The sequence below is a fragment of the Schistocerca serialis genome, chromosome 10 (assembly GCF_023864345.2).
Source record: "Schistocerca serialis cubense isolate TAMUIC-IGC-003099 chromosome 10, iqSchSeri2.2, whole genome shotgun sequence".
Taxonomy (NCBI): domain Eukaryota; kingdom Metazoa; phylum Arthropoda; class Insecta; order Orthoptera; family Acrididae; genus Schistocerca; species Schistocerca serialis.
This window is the reverse complement of record NC_064647.1, coordinates 180,078,436-180,100,961: the sequence shown is the minus strand read 5'-3', so window position 1 is coordinate 180,100,961 and position 22,526 is coordinate 180,078,436. Positions and strand designations below refer to the sequence as shown.

At 38.7% G+C, this 22,526-nt stretch overlaps 1 protein-coding gene across 7 annotated transcripts in view; it reads right to left on the bottom strand.

Annotated features, from left to right (window-relative positions):
- LOC126424772 (uncharacterized) overlaps window positions 1–22,526 on the bottom strand; it is a 112,037-nt gene that overhangs the window by 3,175 nt on the left and 86,336 nt on the right. For 4 of the 7 annotated variants that reach the window (XM_050087524.1, XM_050087528.1, XM_050087530.1 and 1 more), the window contains one exon: window positions 15,818–18,537. Coding sequence is in view for 1 of the 7 variants with exons in the window: in XM_050087527.1 (XP_049943484.1) it covers window positions 15,915–15,931 (17 nt within the window). In the remaining 6 variants the exon portion in view is untranslated. The remainder of the gene's footprint in view (window positions 1–15,817; window positions 18,538–22,526) is intronic. The other 3 variants (XM_050087526.1, XM_050087527.1, XM_050087525.1) reach the window with 2 other exon arrangements.

Sequence of the window (22,526 nt, the reverse complement as noted above, 5' to 3'; positions counted from 1 at the left end):
TTGAAGATAGGTTGATGAAAGGCAAACCTGCATTTGTAGATTTAGAGAAAGTTTTGACAAAGTGCACTGGGCTAAACTCTGAAACTTTGTTGGCAGGAAGGATAAAATGCGGAGAGCGAAAGGCTGTTTACAACTTGCACAGATACCACACTGCAGTTATAATAATGAAAGGACTTGCAACAAAAGCAGTGGTTGAGAAGGGAGTGAGACAGGGTTTTAGCCTATCCATGATGTTAATCACTCTGCACACTGAACAAACTGCAACAGAAACCCTGAAATTTGGAAAATGAATTAAAGTTCAAGGAGAAGAAATAAAATTTGTAAGGCCTGCTGATGATATAATTCCATCACAGGTGGAAATGGACTTGGAAGAGATGTTCAATGCAACAGATAGTGTCTCGATAAGAGATTACAAGACAAACATCAGCAAAAATAAAACAGAGGTAATGGAAAGTAGTGGAATTAAATCAACGTCACTTCCTGACAATGCTGCACACCGCATCCAGTGTTGGGCTCTTTACTTGTTTCGTTTCAATTATGAGATTCATTTCTGGCCGACGGCTCTACATGCGAATGCTGATGCACTGTCTCTCCTTCCCATGGGTCCTGATCTGGCATTCGATAGGGACGAACTTTTGTGTTTCCACCTGGATGTTGCGAGCAGAGGGTTGTGGTCGGGTTCCCCATCACCGGGGACCGGCTGGCGGCTGCTACGGGTTCTGACCCTACCCTCTCCCGGGTTTTACGCTGTATTCAGAAGGGTTGGCCAGATCGTCCGTCCCCTAAGACTTCTGATCCATTGCGAAACTACTATGCTTTGCGTTACCGCCTCACGGCTAGGGATGGTGTTATCCTCCTTTCCACTGAAAATGCTTCGCTGCGTGTTGTGGTACCTGCGTCTCTGCGTGCTTCAGTTCTGCGCCTCCTTCACCAAGGGCACTGGGGTGTCTCTCGCACAAAATCTCTGACGCGCTGTCATGTGTACTGACCCGGCATCGACTCTGAAATCACACACATGGTCGCTGCCTACGGCCCTTGTGCATCAGAGGCCGCCGCCCCAAAGTCATCTTTGTCACCATGGCCTTCGCCTGAGAAGCCCTGGGAGTGTATTCATGCTGACTTTGCAGGACCTTTTTCAGGTACTTATTGGCTTCTCGTTATTGATGCCTACCCTAACTTTCCTTTCATTGTCTGTTGCACGTCGCCTACCGCCGCGGCCACCACCAATGCTCTAGCCCGCATTTTCTCTTTGGAAGGCCTTCCCTCTACTCTTGTTACTGATAATGGTCTGCAATTTGCCTCTTCCGATTTTGTGGATTTTTTTGCCCATCACGGCATCATGCATGTCAAGGCTCCTCCGTTCCATCCACAGGCTGAACGACTGGTCCGCACATTTAAGGCTCAGATGAGGAAACTCCTGACTTCTTATGCTGATGATACGCTTCTCCAATTTCTGGCTTCTTACCATTTCACCCCCATGGGCAACCACAGCCCAGCTGAGCTCTTACATGGCCGACAGCCCTGCATGCTACTTCATTTTCTGCGGCCTTCCACCTCACGGCCGCGGGTGCCTTCGGTTGGCCGGTTCAGATATGGGTGTTGTAGTGCGTCATTCGGACCAGCTTCGGCCTCGTGTGCTGGCAACGCCTGTTCCGGATGCCGCTACACAATCTTCGGCTCTACCTGACGCTCAGGATACTGGAATCTCTCATTACTCACAACGCAGTCCTCTAACCATCATATCAGTGCCAGCACAAGGTCTGACGCCACCAGGAGACGTGCCCATGCAGGAACCAGATGACCATCATCTGTCGGAGCAACTCTACTCGCCGCCTCCTCCTCCTATGGACGCTGATACATCCGCCCATGTCTCCTGTTATAACAACCGGACTTACCGCAATGGGCAGATTGGTGCACGGGGCCCCAGCAGATTCGACCCCCACATCTCCTGTCATCTCGGCCCGTTATCATCGGGGACACTTCCGTCCGGACGGGAAGCCTCCTGCTCGAGACTTTACGGACAGTCAAACAACACGTATGGACGTTAGCAATCTACAGGTCACCTCCATCGAGACATGTACAAAAAAGTGTTGTGACTCGCCGATCCTTCAAAGTGCCGCCGCGCAGTTACGCGCATCCTCTACATGCGGCGCTTTCTGCCAGCCATGCAGCAGCAGTGCCACCTAAGCGGCCAGCGGCTGCTAGACTTGGACTCAGTTACGATTTGACTGTTAAAGTGTATACATGTCTCACTCTGTTTACTTGATCTGTGACTTTCATGCTTTGCGTCTTCCTTGAAATATATTTGTTCAACTTGAAGTTATTACACATACAATCTTAAAATATAAGATTAAAGATCTTACTATTAAGGTGATAGTTTTCTGGTTATGTCCATTGTGTACACTAAATAAAACCAATCTTATCACACTGTACACCTTTTGTCTTTATTTTTTTTAAAGGCATCTTCAGTATCCTGAAATATATCCATATTCACGAGTATAGCAATTTGTTTTACATACTAGACACTCTACTTCCAGATCAGACGCAGTGTTGGCACTCTATGATTTTGTATAATACAGTAATGCTGCTCTAAATATGAGCTCATTTTCTATCTTTAAAGCTGCTGTTCCGCTTCCAGTCTTTCGAGCTTTCATTGGCACAGCACTGAGAGTATAAACACACATTTTCTTCATATTGTTCCAGACTACTGTACAAATTCCAATCATTATTACATTATATAAAATCAGAAACTGCTACAAATGTTTCTAATCTGAAAGTACAATGCCTAGAATGCAAAGCAAAGTGGTATACATACAGATGCACATATCACAAATTATTTTATGTTCTGGACAACCACAGCTGTTGCAATGCATGATGTTAGGAAGAACTCCACTAACAACTGGTAAAATAGTTGTCTGTTAACACAACCGGTTTAATGGCCTAAAGGCACATCATCAGGTGCAACATACATGGTAGAAAGCAAAGTCCAATGTCACCACATTTTATGGATATAAAACTTAATAAAGGAATGTGCAAAATACACTCTCAAAGTTAAGAGGTGATAGGCATACCCATCACTACTAGTCAAAATTTACTATTCAGTGAATATCGTCAATACTACAGTAAGCAAAATATAAACAAGACGTCCTCCATTCTTTAAAATTTGCCTGCTCTCTAACAAGAAAAAAGGAAAAAATATTTTATATTGAGCAGATGGTTCCGGATTGGCAATAAAAAGTTGTCTCTGCTAACATAATTAGTTGTGGCACTATGCAAATTGCTATGTGGGAAGTATCACATGGCAGTGTCTTACTAATGTGACGGCAGAGCAGCTCAGTGCAGGACAGGGCAAAAGCAGCCTGTAACAACAACAAAGAGAGACCAACTGGCTGGCAGAAAGGAAGCTATTCATGTAGGCAGCGTGATTTCATATACGCATGACTAGGATTGCTGGGCCCTGGTCCCATCTTTAGAAGTGAGAAGACTAACACCTAATCGTACAAACAATTAAAATTGTGCAGAATGCTATGGTACTTTCATTACAATTGGTTATTCAATGTAAATTGTGTGTTTTTGTTTTTATATCTAAAATTTTCTTCTTCCTGTAACATATTCAGAATATGTCTTTTTCTTTTTTATGAAGTATTTATAAATTTTCTGAAGTTCTTTTGATGCCGTGCCCCTCTTTGCAAATATGCATTGTTAATGCAGATTGTGAGTTATTTAAAATAAGGTGTTTCCGACATCTTATTTGAAATGACCTACCACTTTGGTTTATATATTTCTTAGGACAATCACTGAATGTAATGCAGTATACACCCACTTAATTATTTACCACAGTATTTTCCTTATAATGCTTGGACCAGCTGAGCAGACAAAGGAACCTTGGCTTTTTCTAGAATAGCTTAGTTTGGTGCAACGTCCAAAAAAATTGGCAGACGTACAAGATCTAAAAACATTATTCTAGCGTATTTTACTTTTTTGGATCCAGCCAGAAGACTCGGGCACAAGGAAAAAGCTGTGGTAAATAAATGTAATGATGCAAGTGTGTATTGCATTACACACAATGATTACCCTAAGAAATACATAGGGCAAACCAGTAGGTTATTTTAAATACGATACAGCGCACTTTCGCAAAGAGGGGCACAGCATCACAAGCCCTTCAGAAAATTTAAAAATACTACATAAAACAGAAAAAAGCCGTATTTTGAATATATTAGAGGAAGCAGAAATTATTAAACATAAAAACGAAAACACACAGTTCATACTGAATAACCAATTGGAACTGAAGCACCATAGTATTCTGACGAATTTTGATTGATTGCACAATAGGTAATAGTACATAATAAAATTCTGTATTATTCTCACTTGTAAAGCTAGTGACCCAGCAATCACAGTCATGAGTATATGATGTCACACAGTCCACATGGGTAGCTTTCGTTCAGCCACCTAGTCCCTCTTTGTCGTTTATGCAGGCCGCTTTTGTGTTACCCTGCATTGAGCTGCACTGCCTTCACACTGCCACCCAATGCTTTCCACATCGTAATTTCCATAGTGTTGCAATTGATCATATTAGTAGTGATATTTTTTTTTATCACCAATCCAGCCCCATTTTAAAAACTTTTAGCAACCACTCATTATAAAGTATTTTTCTTTTTTCTTCTAGATGCAGGCAAATTTTAAAGAATGGAAAATGCCAACATTATATTTTACTTGTCATAGTATTGACGATATTCACTGAACAGTAAATTTTGACTAGGAGCAATGGGGCTGGGTATGCCTATCATGTTTTAACTTTGTGAATGTATTTTAGAATTCCTTTATTAATTTTAACATCCACAAAATGTGGTGACACTGTACTTTGGTTTTTACCATATATGCTGCACCTGATGATGTGGTTTTTGGCCATGAAACCGATTGTGCTTTAGCAAACAACAATTTTACCAAGATATGCATATATTTCAAACCAATGATGAAGCCTTCAAAAAATAAAGGAAAAAGGCTTCTGGTACAATAAAATTGGTATTATTCAATTGCCTGTAGATGAACGTAATGTGGAACTTATCAACAAAGTATTACAAGTAATTTAGCATGACAATTCAACAGAAGTTACAGATGTTCATCGTTTACATTTATGGAACGCTTTTATTGATTCTGATACAAGATCAGACCACAGTGCAGTGTTAGGCAATGTCTAAACTCCTGCAACTTCAAAATGCTTAGTCTTCCAAAAGACGCAAGTACCAGCGTGCTAAAGTAAAAGGAATTGTTCTCATTATTTGGGTACAGAAGCTACAACCTGGTAGTTGTTAGATGTTGTAGTGCTCCATAATTCTCAGCTTTTTCAGAAAATGCACTTGAAAATCAACATCGGATAAATATCAGCTATCAACTACTGTACCTTCCATAACTCTACATTGCCTGATGTTTCAGTTCATTTTTACTACTTTTCCTCCCCTATTTTTTGTTATGTGTAGAGATTTGGCTTTCAGCTCTCTAGTTCCCTTATCTGTTACGGAAACCTCAGCACAATTCAACAGAGGATTTATGAAAAGAATTTTTTTCTGTGTTCAGATGGCAAGAAGTAGCAGTCGCCCTCTACACACTAACCTCTGCAACTGAAGCGACACACAGTAATTTTTGCTCTTCCAGGCTCTTCTGATGATTTGTTTTCATCCTATTCATCTACTGAAAAGAATAATGTACTACATGATAGTTCAGTCCTTGTTTAACTGACTAGAAATAAAACAGTCAACTGAACTCCCCCCCTCAATAAGCACTAAGACTGCTGCAACACTGACACGCTGTCAGTAACGTACCTTCAAACTTCTTACGAACTCATCTTATTCATTGTTTAAGTCACCTGAAATCTCTTCCACATTAATTAAGCTGGCAATTTAGCTGTAGCTGAGGGCATGCATCTGCATGCTGCAGTGGCTGAGTGGCTCGTATGTGTGCAGAATGAGTGCAGTAGCACTGCATGGTGGGTAGCCTACACTACATGCATCTAAATGCAGGCAAGCTAACAGGCAGTCAGCAGCCCCGTGAGATGGTGACGGAACGGCCCACTTCAAACTGGCCACTGCAGTCTGTGGTCGCTCTAACTTCAGCAAAGTTCAGATAACATTTGGCCAGTAAATTATAGAGCTTTGTTGCTAAGTGAGTCAAGGGGGTTTTCTGGTCTAGAAGTTTCAAAAAATTGATTATTTTTATTGCATATTTTGATATTATGGAGAATATGTGGGCGAAATCGCTTTGCCTGTAAACTGTTTCATACAGTCAAAACACACGATCATTGGACTGGCAGTTCTGTGGTAGAAGGTTGCCCATATCGCTTTCTAGCAGTATGGGCAACATTCTACCACAAGACTTCAATAGACGATGAACCTCTGCATGAGAATTGCTGTGAGAGCTTGTATGATTGGAAGAAGATTGGAAAAGATGGGACATTGAAGACTTACACGCACAAATCACCACTAGATGAAAATGTTCAGGAGGCAATCAGATCTGCATACAAAGACCTATCAAATGACAATTTGCTGGATAGATGTGTTGGAGCAAACACTCAAAACTCTAAGTTGATAAATTCATTGATTTGGACATTTTCTCCAAAACGCATATATTCTGGTAAAGATGTAGTCGAAACTGCAAGCAGTTTGGCTACAGTTATCTTTGACAACAGCTTCATGGGAACTGCAGACAATGAATGTCCTGGGTATTCAACTTGGCAACACGGAATTCAAATTTTGCAGAAGGCACAATGTGGACTGCCTTGGATGCTCAGAGCACTGCACATCTATGGCCCGTAAAGAAGCCAGATCTGCAGCCTGTGAGAAAGCAGTGCATGCAAACTAGATTTACGAGCTCAAGGAAGGTGTAATGTATGCTCCACGCATTGCAGGCTGATGGTAAGCTATAAAAAACTGACAAATATCATATCCAAAACTTTAAACGCAATTTTCCAAAAGTATTTTTTTTTTTTTTTTTTTTTTTTTTTAAATTGCAGCAAAACTACTCAACCAATTTTGATGATGCACAACTATTTTTGTAGAGGATTGAACTGGCTATGGTTGGAACCTCTAAAACTAAAACAATTTTCATCTTTTTATGTGTTTGAATGCCCAAAAAACTAGATTTTTTTTACTTTTCTTTCAAATAGCTACCACTGTGCAAAAAAAGACATTTTTTCACTTTTATGAGATTCTGACCATAGTTTCTGAGGTTCTGACCGTAGCTACGCTCATTTATTTTAATAATTTTTTGATCTGATCTTTTCTGGCCACCCAATTACCTGAACCAGGTCCACCCACCTACCAGTTCACAGTGTGCATTACAATCTTCAGCACCATTTTGTTTAATAATCCCTTAATATTTTTGGCCAAAAAAATTTTTTAATGCAGCTAGTAGATGAATAAAATGAATTGCTTGACTTATCTTTTGATACCACCTTTAAAAAAAAAAAGTGGAAAATGAGGTAGAAAATCGGACCTCTAGACTTGAAAAACCTCTAAGATGAATTATTGTTACAGAAATAACAATGCAGGAGAGAGGTGATGGACAAGATATGGATTTCTTAGATCTGTGAGTTCGGTATCACAGTCAGTCCAACAATCACAAGTGAGTAGTGTGTGAGTGAGTGTGTGTGTGTGTGTGTGTGTGTGTGTGAGTGAGTGAGTGAGTGAGAGAGAGAGAGAGAGAGAGGGGGGGAGAGAGAGAGAACGAACACGCATACAACCAAGGGAGTTATCTTTTAGTCACCAAGAATATTGTTTATATAAGAGAGATCCAAGAACTTTTTCTGACTGTCCAGCCTTCTTGAAACAGTTTCTTTCAGAGCTTCTGATAGGTTGAAATCTTTATGAAACAGTTTGACTGTCATTTCAATCTGTAGGGGTTAAAAAGGTACAATTCTGTCAATCACGCAGAATTATCACAAAACATTTCATTGGATATACTACTTACAAATCCAAAAAATTCAATGGTATTACTACACTTGAGAATACACAAAATTTAGCTGCACAGCTGGTTTTTACTTTCCAGAACAAAATTCTGCCATACAAACAAAGTGATAGAGGGGCCTGGGTGGGCTGCCCTTCCAACTTAACCCTCCCCTACCTGTGCCCTTCTGTCCTGCCAGGGAAAGGAACAGCTATTTCACTTTTGAATGTGTCTATCATCAGTGCTGCAATTATCCCTCCTGTAGCTAAGTACTGGTTGGCAATTCCATCTCTGTAATGTTGCAGTTATGACATGACAACTCCCCATAACACTTAGTATTTGGCAGAGGGTTCACAGAATCAGTTTTGGACTATTTCTCATCTATTCCATTCTCCAATATCAGTGGGAAAGATGAACACCTAAATCTTTCTGTGCACATTCTGATTTCTCTTATTTTATTATGATGATTTCTATCTATGTTGGTTGAGTCAATAAAACACTTCTGCTTCAGAGGAGAAAGTTGGCGACTAATTATGTGAAAACATCTCGCTGCAACAAAAAGGCCTTTGTTTTATCAGCTGCAACCGCAAATCACATATTCTATTTGACTCAACGAGTTCCTGTCAATTACTAAAAACTGTGACATTTCTGACAGGAAACAATGAATCTAGACACACAACTGAGACGATTTGCTTAGAAGCCACTTGTAAGGAACATTGTCAAATGCCTACTAGAAATCCAGAAATATGGAATTAACTTGAGATCCCCTGCTGATTGCACCCATTACTTCAAATGAATAAAGAGTCAGCTGTGTTTCATAAGAACAATGTTTTATTAGTCCACAATTGTTACGTATCAAGTGATCATTTTCTTCAAGGCAAACGCTTGGAATATAGTCCTCTGGTGAAGGTGTGAAATGCAGTTGGCAATGCAAGACAGGCAGTGGCCGAGAGAAATGCAAGTGCCGCACGAGTGTGAGTCAGTCACACTTAGTCGAAACATTTATAGTCACACTTAGTCGAAACATTTATAGCGTGATTCAGTGTTAGCAGAAAGTGTCATTTATACTATTACACACAGACTCGAGCCCCATTATCGTACAACGGCTTTACAAGTTTGAGGACTTTGATCGATGTTCCCACTGTTAATACATTAAAATTGATTTTGTAGTGTGCAATAAATGGTTGTTTTATCCCAAGAACTTGTGTTACTTGTAACCGTTTCACCTGTGTAGTATTATAGACTGGGGAAGATAGGTAACGAGACTGGCGGACTTTGTACTAGTTTTCGTGCGTGCTGATGTCTAGGCTGCAGGATTCTCACATTCGCGGGCTCTATCTGTGCTTGGAGACATAACTACACATCTTAGCAAAATAATAATGGCAAAATCATTCGAATTAAATGTGTGATAAAAATTTGAGGAAAATATCCTTTCCAAGATCAAATCATTAGATGTATCACTCTCATTTGACATCCACTACTTTGTAAAGACCAACTCGAGTTTTCTCCACGCATTACGATCTTCAGCCATATGCATCCCCATTGTTCCTGTACATTTTCTAATGTCGTCTACATATATTCCATAAGGTAATTGTTACCTCTCTCTTGGAATCCAGGAAAAACCTTCACTGTTCCAACTACCATCCTCTCAATTGTCCACATATCCTGTGCCACCTCCGTTTCTTTCTGCTTGTGTCTCACAGCTGTTAAGTTGGAACTGAAAGTGAACATCTGATATTCATTTTGAAAACTCTTTATAACGTACCAGAAGCTTTCCATTTGTCTTTCCCTTTTACTATCGAGATACCTGAGGCCAGGCCAGTTTCCTAGAAGCCTACGAGCAGAGACAGCTGAAGCCTCACAGTTTATAGTAGCGTTTTTGTGGTTTGATCATTTATGATGCTTACCTTCTGATTAACTGACTCTTTCTCGGACTTGGTGTTTGAGTTAAGTAAAATTATCGTGCCATTCAGATTGCGTTTGCTGCTAACCATTTCTGCTTTCTGTCTAAGCACCCATGTAGTCCTTGGCACCCATATCTGCCACAACCCCTATCTCTAACAAAGCATCAACAAATTTTATACAGGCACTAAACTGCTCTCTCTCTTAGGATGTCCCATTTATAAGTTCCACACTATAGTCATGTTAAAAGTACCTTCTCATCTTCACATTGTAGGTGTAACAAATTGACAAAGTCACTTGTTCCCTCAAACTGCTAAGTAATGGAGAGAAGACGTGATTTTTAGTAAACAAGCTTGGTTTTCTTTCATTTATGGCAGCTTCTCCTTTGAAATCTGACTGAATACATTCAAATTTGGTTTTACGGATTTGAATTTCTGGACAGACTCTCTGTGGCAGCCTGATGTTTCACACACTTTAAGCTTTTCTACCCTTCCCTCCAGTCCAAAAAACCAGCTTCCACAGATTTTCTATTTTGTGAGAAAACTGAAAAGATTTCCTTCAAATTTCTGTTCACAAATTTAACAAAAATAACATCTTTTAGTTTATCGTTACCAAGTTACACAATCTGCTGACTCCAAGGGGCTGATAAATGCGATGATTTTTCCTGGAACTGTGTTTTTGTTACTTTTGTCAATACCTTTGTCTTCTTTTTCCAAAAAGCACCACTAACACTACAGTTGGTGTTACACATCAACACATTTCTTCCTAATTAAAAACTCATCCACTTTAAACCCTCCAGTAAGGGACAAGAGACTGACAAACAATTCAACTGAGCCTGTGGTGGAACATGTCGTTCATCGACAATAACAAGTTTCACTTCTTCCTTGCAAGCAGATGAAAAATATTTGTGTAAAAACGTTATTTAGGTAATTAGTATGTAGAGAATTTCCCACTGTGCATGCTACAGATTGACGTACACACAGATTTGGGGAAGTACGTACAAGCACAGAATGTCTCTAAGGCATGGAAGCAATTGAACACCTCCACCTGCTGTAAAGGAGTTGCTTAAGCTTTGCCGTCACGGCTTGGCAATGTCTCGGAAATAGAGGAGCAGATGGACAGGCAATAACATCAACATCTGATAAACAACTGAAGAGATATAATGTGAACAGCATTCTGTTCTAACATTCTATTTGGATATCATCGAGGTGACAGATCATCTGTGGAAGTAACGAACCATATTGACTTAGTCCACCTACAGAAAATGGATGTTAAATTCCAAGCTGCAGTAAAACTAAGTGGCCACACACACTGTCCACTGTGTACTGTATTGGTGCAGTGCCGTAATAGTGCACACACGTTACACGATAAGAGGTTTAGACACACTAATTGCACACTTTTGCTCGACCCCTCTCTGATCTGTGGAACTTGGCCAACTTTGGGCCACTCCAGAATACTTACAGTTGCCACCAATATTAGCTACATCAATATTATTTACAAAAGTGAGTGAAGAGGCTTTACGAGTAACTTATTCTTCTATTGACTCGCCATCAACTTTTGAGTCACTTCTGTGACTCGTGAACCTTTCTTTTATAAGCTATGAGATGGCTGCCCTGTCGGGGGAGGTGAGGCTCGTCCGAGCAGTCAATGCACTACAAGACGACTGGAAGATTCTGCCCCGGTGGGCCTCCGTAAAAGAGTGCGATTAGTACAGATTCAGGGGCAACTCCACCAAGACAGCTCATCACATGGAGCAGTAGCAAAGATCAACTTGCAATAGCTCATCAAACTGGCATTTTTCCTGTACCAAATCATTACATACTGTCATGTAACAATGTACATGCAATATTAACAGATTTCCCAGTAAAGGGGGACAGTAAAGGAAAGAAACGCATGCCTGTGGGCAAAGGGAGGGTGGGTGGGGACGAGGCGCCTATTTCTGAGTACTGGAGCAAGGGGTTGAGTGCACAAGTACCTTTCCCCCACCCCCACCTTCCAAGTCAGTGGAAAAGAGGCTGTCCAGCACTTGTTTCCAATGCAGTTCTTCAGTCACATGGTTTGACAACAGGAGGACATCGTGGAAAAAATGATCATCTGAGGCAAAGTCGAAGGGAAAACATTGTAAGGAAGACCACCGAGATGATGGACGGACCAGGTAAAGGAGAAGATGCACCAAACAAGGGACCAGCTACTCTGAGATGCAAAACACTGGGAAAAATGGAGACAGACTGTCACGAGGATTGTGTGATGGGTCACCAACTTTCAACTATGAAAGACGGAATGTCAATGATGTGACTGTGGCCTCTACGACGACACGAGCAGCAATATCACAAAACCATAAACTGCTGTCTAAATATGCCACGGTCTGGCTGCTGTCCAATTCAGGTCTGTGCTGGTAGACTTTTTCCTTCTTACAAGCAAATAACACAATCTTCTCAGAAACAACTGACATTCAAATATGATTTCTGAATGTGAAATCCACTGAGTAATAATTCTTCACATACAGAATGTAGAAGACATAGCTCTTATCTACTTTCTGCAAAATACTAATCACCTGTATATCTACGTGAAAAATGGGCATTTGTGGCATGTTGCCTTCAAAATATCTCTGCGATTCGTCAGTACAAGTGAACTGAAGGTTCACACAGAAGTGCGGAGGAACCATTTGCCGATGTGTTTCTCAATGTTACCTATTACACTCTGCACACTTTTCAAGGGACAGGGTGCTCTCTTCTTTTAGCATAGGCCATTTCTCAAAGGTTTGTAATTCTTAGGAGTATCGTATTGTGATTATTGTGAAGTGCTGTGTCGAAATGTTAAATTATTTCACAGAGCGATCGTACACCCCTTTTACCTGTGAAAGATGCACGACATTCCATTACTTTGTCACTGCTAAAATGATGTCTGCCCTGCCTGGTGTCAAGTACAAAGGTATGCTGCTACCATGGCTAATACCACAATTACAGAAATAGAGTGGAGACTTCATTTCACAACAAGACCATGCCCCACCACACTTTCTTTCAGATGTTCTTGATTACCTCAATGCCAGACTGCCTCAGTATTGGATCCGACTCACTTTTCATTGTCATTCAGTTCTTCTTATGGGGTTGTGTCAATGACTGTGTGTTCCTTCCTCCACTACCACTTAATTTTTGGAGAGCTTCAACAAAACATAATTAATACAGTCACTAACTTTCAGTAGGTCATCGGAGAGTGTTTACGCAGGCAGACAAGGAAAAACACATTCGCGGATTTCTCAGTTAAAAATACACTTTTCCCTGGGTGAAAATACACATTTTCCCAAGTGAAAAATCATATTTTCCTGAGTAAAAATACACTTTTTCCCAGATGAAAATACACTTTCTCCATGGTAAGTGACTGTACACTTTCCCTCCTAATTGTAAAACTTACCAATCCTTTGAATGATAAATGTTTTATATACTGGCATAGAACTTCCCAGCACTTTAAGAAATGAAACCCAGAACGGAAAAAAACGTGTTTCAGAAAGAACTTTGATGAGCAGGAACTTGTATGCTGCTTATTTTCATATTACAAAAGTAAAAACACGAATTTCACCAAACACAGCATGTTATTCCAAAGCTTTGAAACCAAGACTGCAATGCACTTTTGTCAGCCAATCATAGCTCATACCACAAAATCTCGACAGCAAATGACAGCAGATATTCAGAGCATAGGACTCATGATGTAGACAGCTGACAGTGACATCGCTGTTAGGTACTCAAATAGGAAAAGTTAATAGTTTAAATTAATATAGATGTTGTATAGCTACTAGAAAAGCAAAGCTGTCATATATAATACTGGTCTTTTTTGCGTGTGTTGCCCTTTAAGATACATCAAACAGAAATGTGCCACTAAAATTGTAAATAGTGATATAAATAGGACGAGGAATTCTGCCTTATGCAAAACACCTTTTCAGTTTTGTTTTATCCATATTTCAGCACTTTTTCTTCAGTGGGCTATTTTATATTCTTAGTTTAAAATTGTTATTACATATTAACATTTAGAGAAACTTTTGATACAAAATATTTACAATTGTGAATGAATAATTGTTGTAAAATATTAAACATTATTTGCAGTGATTGTGTGCCCAGGCTAGCTACCAACATAAATACCCAATAGCTTCATGTAAGGTATGTAAACTACTAATGCATACGTCCACTCTTTTGCCAATCAAGCTATAACTAGAACTTTAGACACGATGTAATAAACAACATACAATACATGAGGTCGTTAATACATATATCAACTGTTAACTGTAAACAAATAATGTATAATATTTTACAACAATTATTCATTCACAAATGTAAATATTTTGCACCAAAAGTTTCTGTAAATGTTAATATGTAACAACAATTTCACAGTAGGAAAATAAAATAACCCACTGAAGATAGCACAAAAAGTGCTGAAACATGTCTGGGTAAAACAAAACTGAAGAGATGTCTTGCATAAGGTGGAATTCCTCGACCTATTTTCATAGCCAGCATGGACATAAGAAGAACTGCAGCACCAAGATGATTAATGATATAAATGTTTGGTCTCCTTGCCCAAAATTTTTCAAAGTGGCTGGTCCTCAAATTGTTAAGTTTCAAATTAGAGTCAAATGTTCCGCGATTTAAGAAATTCGGCACACGTAATCCATCTCCCATAAAAGGAAATTTACTTTGAAAGTAACAGTTCTCAAACCACCACTCGCAATACCTTTCCCGTGACCTGTTAAAAATGTAAACAGCTGTGACATCACGCTCATACAAAGCAGTTTGTTGTTATGAAATATTGCACAGTCTTCATCCTAAAGCCTTTGGCATGTTTTGTTGTTAGCAGACACTTGTGTGTGCACTCTGTTTTTTGTTGTGAGGCATTTTCTTTGCAGTTTAAGTTTTATTTTTGGTGTTTTTCTCACAATTATGTTTTGTTGCTGCAGCATTATTCTGCAGTTGTGAGCTAAACTAAAAATTCTTTGTTAGAGTATTAGTTCTTGCCAGTCAAAATTACAAATATTTAATTGAAAATTAAAACAATGAAAAATTCCTAGAATCCTAAAAAATTCCCAGGTTTATCCCCAGATGGAAAAATTACTGCATTTTTCCTCGATTTCCCGGCTGTCGCAGGACGCATACACCACAGTTATGCTGTACAAGCCAAGTTACTGTAACTTAACCAAGTTACTGAAACATAACCTATCACACAGTATGCCGCGAGACTTTACAAGGTCAATCAATGTTCCCTACCAATGGACAGGTAGATTGTGATAATCTCTGTTCTATCAGAATGGATAATCCTCACACCTGTTAATGACAATCTCTTGCATACTATTTGCTCTAGGCCCCAAAACAAAAGCCTATGAGACTGAAGTCACCTCAAAATATGAGGCTTTCAAATACCTATTCCACCAATGTTTTGTATCAATGTGCAGGTTAAGTCTATAAGACTCTAAAGCACTACAAAGTAATTAAACAGAAAACAAAACATGCCTGATACCGGGCACACTACACTTGGAACTAACACTGCATGGCGACTGTAAAGGTGGCACATAAATCAAGTATCAATAATTTATGTTACAATAAAAAGCTGTACCGAAGACCCAGATTCACAGAGAATGACTTCTCACAGTTTACAATTAACAGTTCCTTCTGGCAGTTGATAAATTTCCAAAACAATAATTTTCACATAATAACTAAGGAACTAAAACAACTAATTAACAAAAACTGATACTAAAACAGCCCAAAATAAACAAATGAGTTGTTTACCCTCCACAATCGACTAATGCCTAGCCCTAGTACAAGGTATTACTTCAGTAATGTTGCCAACCCTCTTACCTCATCATGGAAATTTTGGTCCAAAGTTGGTTATATAAGCAAAACCAGACAAGAAGTATAGCTAAAAAGTAACTTTGCCTGTTTTAAGGCCAGTCATTAAATTTACAAATAGGTGACAAAATTACTCAGCAGAAACTAACCTCTACAAAACTGTTGGAGATGTACGGCACTTTAAGATCTTGCTTGCTGAGTGTTTTCAGTTCCACGGCACACATGTTCACAAAGAACATTATGTGGTTATTTTCCATAGTAAACTGTAAGAGAAGTTCAGAGTATAAACATGAGTGTAGTTACAAACAGAACAGTACAAAACTGTTCCGCAAAATTTACAAAGAATCTTTTAGCAAGCAGTGGCAGACAGACACACACATATGAAACAAATCAGAGGCATATATTTGACAACACTTACTACAATGGCTGCCTTTTATGTATTTATAAAAATAGTTGAAAAAGAACATTTTTTTGTACAAATCATTCTATTGTTGCTCAAAATACGTGTCTATAAAATTTATGCAGCTTTGCATTTGTTCGATCCAATTATGGAAACGTTTTTCCTCTCTGATGTTGATATCTTTGATAATGTGGTTTGGGAGGATTCAATAGCTTTCTGAGTAGATGGAAATCACTGTCTACGTAATTTTTTACTTACACAAAACAAACAAAAATAACTTTTTAGGTCATAATACAACTAAAGAGATGTAAATCTGATGTTTTTCTCTGTCAAATAATCAACTATTTGACATTTTGAGTCAGACGGCATTTCCGTGATAAAGAATGCTGCAACATTTTAGGTGGTTTTCCCTATTTTAACTGACGACAAACAATATTGTTGTATACCATTCAGTGTTAACTTATGTCCTCTAAAGAAATGTCAAGGTAGCCCAGTATGACTAGAGAAATAAGTCGTCTCTCTCTCGGAAGTGCTTCGCCAAGAAACTACTTTTGTTACTTTTATTAGGACACACTTGATTGCTGCATACTTTCCAGCTCGTACAAATATGACGGCTGAATAAAAAGTTCTCAGCCGCACCCAGAGATCACAGCACTACTTGCGTGATATTTTCCCCCTTATGTTGGTACACATGTTACAGACACCATGTAACATTGCAAGTTGACTGTAGGCAGTCATTTGAAGTAGTTGTGATATGTGTGGTGTTGAAAATGGAAAAAATTGAAAATTGTACAGTGATTAACTTATTCATAAAAGAAGGAATAACACTGACCAAAATTCATTTGTGGCTTGTAAATATGCATAACGGCTCTGTACCTTGGCTGCAGAGTTTAAACACGGCCTTGAAAGTGTCCAAGATAATTCACAAGGAAGATGTCCAAAAACTGCAAATGCACCAGAAATCAATGACAAAGTCCATGGTATGATTTTGGAAGACTGGCGTATAAAGGCGATTGAAATTGCTAATGCTCTAGGGATATCAAAGGAATGTGATGATCACATCTTCCACTAGGAACTGAATATGAGAAACCTTTGTGCAAGATGGGTGCCACGTATGCTCACTGAGGATCAAAATTGCATTCACATTACACTTTCCGAAAAGTGCTTGGTGCATTTTAAGAAAAACAGAAGTGACTTTTTGTGTTGACAGTCATGACAGTGGATGAAAAATGGCTTTACCACTACACACCCACATCCAAACAGCAGACTATACAGTGAATGCAAGCTACAAAGATGGCAAGGACACAGCCATCGGAGGGAAAGATCATAGTGTTGGTGTTCTGGAATGCAAAAGGAATTTTATTGATTGTCTGTCTTGAAAAATGTAAAACCATAACTGGAGAATACTGCACTCAACTTCTCACAATATTGGATGCAAGCAGTTGTGAAAACAAACAGCCTAAAGAAGAAAAAAAAAAATAATCTTCCATCAGACCCATGAAAGGGTCTTGCCAATGGGGAAATTGCAGGATTTGTTCATCAAGTGCTGGAACATCCACCATATTCCCCAGATTTGGCTACCTCAAACTTCCATCTGTTCTCAAAACTGAAGACATTCCTCACTGGTCAGGTCTTTCTATCCAATGGAGAAGCCACTGTGGCTTTACATGGATACTTTGCAGCACTCTGGAAGAACACTACACAGAGGGGATAGCAGCAATCTAACGATGCTGGATGAAATATACTCTTTGATAGCATAAACTGTCATATTCACTATCAGGCTGAGAACTTTTCAGACAGCCCTTGTATAAGTGAGATGAGCCTCCTGCTACAGGGTTGCTTATGAATTTTTCCTTTCCCAAGTCAAAATTTTTTAGCAATTTATTTCACTAACTGACGCAAGTTTCATTTTTAAGCTTCGATCGTACTGCGCAACACCCACAGGGAACAGATATTTTTTCTGAAAGCAATCGATTACAAAAAGTTGAACAAAGCAATTTGAGGTACCACTGTAGAGTTAGGCTTTTATGCAAGTCTTTAAAGAAAATTCAGCAAAAACTTTTACACTTTTTGTCTACACAATTTTGTTAAACACTCACTGTAAACAAAGTAATCAGGCAAATTCAAAGCTTCCATTGTTTCAACAATAAAAATGAGAAGTTTTAAACCATAGTCATGTCACATCTCAACAGCACTACATAGTGGTGATTTGCAAAACCTTAAAAAGGAGACGAATTTGTTCTGCAAATGGTAAAGGAATGAGTCAGTGACAGACACTTTGCCAAAGTTCACTTCTGTGTTAACTTCCCCATACTCTCGAATTTACCTCTGCAGCACTCTAAAACTTCCTTCCCAGACCTGCGGTGAGCTGAAACTGGATTTGTGGTACACATCATGTGGGTACATGACTTCTCACCCCTAGATGAGTTCAATCCACCTGCTTATTGTTGTTTCCATTTCTTAACTGGACTGAAATACAAGCAATAATCAGTTCACACAGACAATGTATGTGAATGGTACAGTAATAGATGAGAAATACACAGCTAATATTAAAACTCAATCTATTATTATTTCTGAAAATACTATGTACATCTACATTTATACTCAGAAAGCTATCTTGCACTGTGTGGCAGAGAGTTCACAGTGCACAGAAAGAACTGCTGTCAGCCAGAATGAAATTTCACTCTGCAGAGCGGAGTGTGTGCCGATTTGAAACTTCCTCGCAGATTAAAACTGACTACTGGACCAGAACTTGCATCTGTGGCCTTTACTTTTCACAGAAAAGTCCTCTACCATTTGAGGTATCCACCAGCAAGTTTCGACGGTGCACACTCTGCTGCAGAGGAATTTTTTTTTAAACAATCCCCTAGAATGTGTCTGAGCCATTTCTGCACAACATTCTTTCTTCCGGCAGTGCTCATCTTGCAAGGTATGGAGTGTAACTTCTGTGAAGTATGGAAGGTGCAAGAAGCAGTAGTGGTGGAAGTAAAGCTATAAGGTCAGGTTGTGACTCAGGCTTGGATAGCTCTGTCGGTAGTTGCATGCATGCGCGTGCACACACACACGCACTCACACACGCGCACACACACACACACACACACACACACACACACACACACACTCACTCTCTCTCTCTCCCTCTCTCCCTACATACTGCTCCATTTCCATGTTGTCAACAAACAGCCTTCTGAAATTTTTAGACAATTATTCACTAGACTGATTACGTATGTTAACAGTGTTGGAGCTACAATTCTTGCTTGTGTATGCTTGAAGCAACTTCTCCAGCTACTTCCCTCTGATGAGCACAGGATATTGATCTGTGGTTGTTATGCAATCCACAATCTGAAGAAAATGCTGGTCTAACACTCCACAAACTTTACTGTGTTTGTAGTAATACAACAAACACTTTCCATTATAATGGATAAACATGATCTTCTAGAGCAGCAACACTTTGACACAACTCTGTATGGTCATTTCAGAAATTTCACCATACACTTGTCAGAAATACCTTTACAAATCACCATTATAGGGAATCTTTTTAGATTTAGCAACACTTTAAGGATAACAAAAGTATCTAACAAAAAAAAATAAATCCATCGGTTGGTCACAAATCCGAATTGTAAACTAAAACCACATTGCACGATAGTAGTGACAACGTATTAGGTACCAAATGATTGAAATGGAGTCACACCATACTCAACAAGCTTGTGACAACGCATTGCTACATGACTTTAACATGTACACAGCCAGATTCTAATTAAGGCTTTTGAAATGTACGAGTACCACAGGCATTGCACACAACCGTTCCAATGGAATCAAAGTTGGTAAAAATTCTGTCATATTGAGCATGTGAAACATATTACAAATATAAGAGTCTTAGGATCAGGTTTGCTAATATCATCCAGAACATCATATTCAATAAACTATGCATTGCAAAGAAAGTCACACCCAGGTACATACGAGCCAGGTTTCACAGCAGGTTAAGGACTGAAAAAGTGCTAAAGTGTACAAGAAAATGTGAGGTTGTGATTATGAGAAGTGAAATAAGGGAGTTGTTCATCAAAAGAGAAAGAAAATTGTTATGAGTTGTATAGATAACATTTTGAGATAGCAGAGCTTTTAACTTTTTTTAATGTTTCATTTTTAATCTTCATCTTTTTTTTTAAGGGACAATCTTAACAAAGTAGCTAGTGAAACAACACTAAGACATGATCATAAAATTTGAAAGTTGATGGGGCACTCTGTGGGTTTTAATACAGGTAGTGAACAGAAATTTAGTTTTTATCAGAAAGTGTAAATCTGACAAACATTAACTACAGTGAACAGGGAAAAGTTATTTTAAGCAAAGTTTTGAAATATAATTAGAGTACTAAAATTAATGGTACAGTCATAAAAGCTACTATTGTGAATGTGAAGTATGCAATTGACACTCAAAAGTCTTAAAAGATTGAACAAAGTAGGACTGTAGTAGCATTGTTAATAGTGAATGTATTAGACCCTCTAATAATAATTGTAATGAAAAGGCAATAGTCGACAGGTTCGATAACAATGATGAAGAGACCATCATTATGAAAGCTGTCAAAGGAAACTCAGTGATTATAGAGGGAAAATCTGAACATATAACTAACTTTTGATGAACATAAGACTATAAGAATTGGTAGGGACATAACCTCCGTAGCACAGAAAAAACTAAGTGAAAAGCTAAATTTATATAAAGAGAACTATTTCCATCTAGACAAGCACTTCCAGTTTGGAAGGTAGGAGGCGAGGTACTGGCAGAAGTAAAGTTGTGAGGACGTGGCGTGAGTCATGCTTGGATAGCTCAGTTGGTAGAGCACTTGCCCGTGAAAGCAAAGGTCCCGAGTTTGAGTCACGGTCCGGCACACAGTTTTAATCTGCCAGGAAGTTTTATATCAGCACACACTCTGCTGCACAGTGAAAATCTCATTCTGGATAAATAAATTTATTCGCCATATCACAGAAAAATTAGTTCAAGAGTAGTATCAATTTTTAGGAAATCTAAAATATGGTTTCATTCTCAACTATAAATAATCCTGGGCATTTTTTAACTAACAGTATTGACAGAAGAAGTTTTTATCGCAAATCAGGTGTGAACAAAATTAAATGTACAGACACTTATTCCTGTTATGGGGGTCAGAAAGGAAGACGACTTGAAATTAGGCTTGATGAATACATGGCCTTGGATAGGTGAGATATAGTTGAAAAATTTAGCTTCGCTGCCCACATGGTGTTCCGTCCTTGCTGTAACAAAGCTGAAATGTGCAGATTTATACACCTCCTGGAACACACTGAGATTTTTTTGCCATGGGAAGTCATCTCAACAAGCAGGTGGTGAAGAGAAGCAACAATTTTTGGGAGCTTTTTGATGGCCACCTACTTGTAGGCAGAAGGCATTATGACCTGTAACATAGCAGGTGGATCCTTTCCACCAGGTATGTTTCTCCCCCGCCCTCCCCCCTATTGTTTTGCAAATATCTTCAATATTATAATTTATATGACGTGCACAGTACCAACAATCTTGAATATTAACTCAGGGCTCAGCCAACTTAACTTTAGTATCTGTTAGCTTTTGTTATTTACAATCCATAAGTGTAATTAGTTTACCTAATAAACATGCTAATTATGAAACATCAGTAAATTCAAATTTCTTTATCACTTTTCACTTTTAAACATACACCTGATTACTGACTTCCTGGTAAAGTAGATGAAAAAGATATATAAATAAGCAAAGTAGTCTCACAACCAATGGTGAAAACATGTTAGCAACTCTTGTACTCATTTAGTTTCAGAGTGATTAGATTCCTTACCAAAAACATTGTTAGTGAAATAAAATTGCATATATAGGTAAAGTAGTCAGTGTAATTTAACAGAAATTATCATTACATCTGGAAGTTCACATTCAAATGAATCTTCTTCCACTCTTCAGTTACACGGAAATGTAAATCTTTAATTGTAATGTACGAGAATCCAGTAAACAACAATAGATAAGGTCAGGTCTAATTACTGTAAATCTACATTAGAAGCTTGTAGGAAGCCATTTTAGATCAATCTGCGATGAGTTTGAAAGGAGTAGGACCTATGCCCTCCGATAAGGTGAAATGTACCACATTTGAAGTTTCATCTGCAAATCACAAGTTGGAAAATGCATTGGGATTTATCTAAATTTCGTTTCCGAGAGTTCGTTCCACAATTCAATGACTCTTTTTAATGCTCAACTATGAACTTGTAATTATTTTTGTGAACTGTGTTAATCTTCTAATAATAGATAATGCTAATTCACACAATAGGATAAGAATATCAACAGTATTACTTCCCAGAGTTACTTGCTGTGAACATCATTTTCATATCGATATAATAGTTAGACTTCAAGGACAGTGATTTTAGAACTTTATTCAATGACTGTGTTCACTGTGTACGTTTACTGCATGTGAACTTTT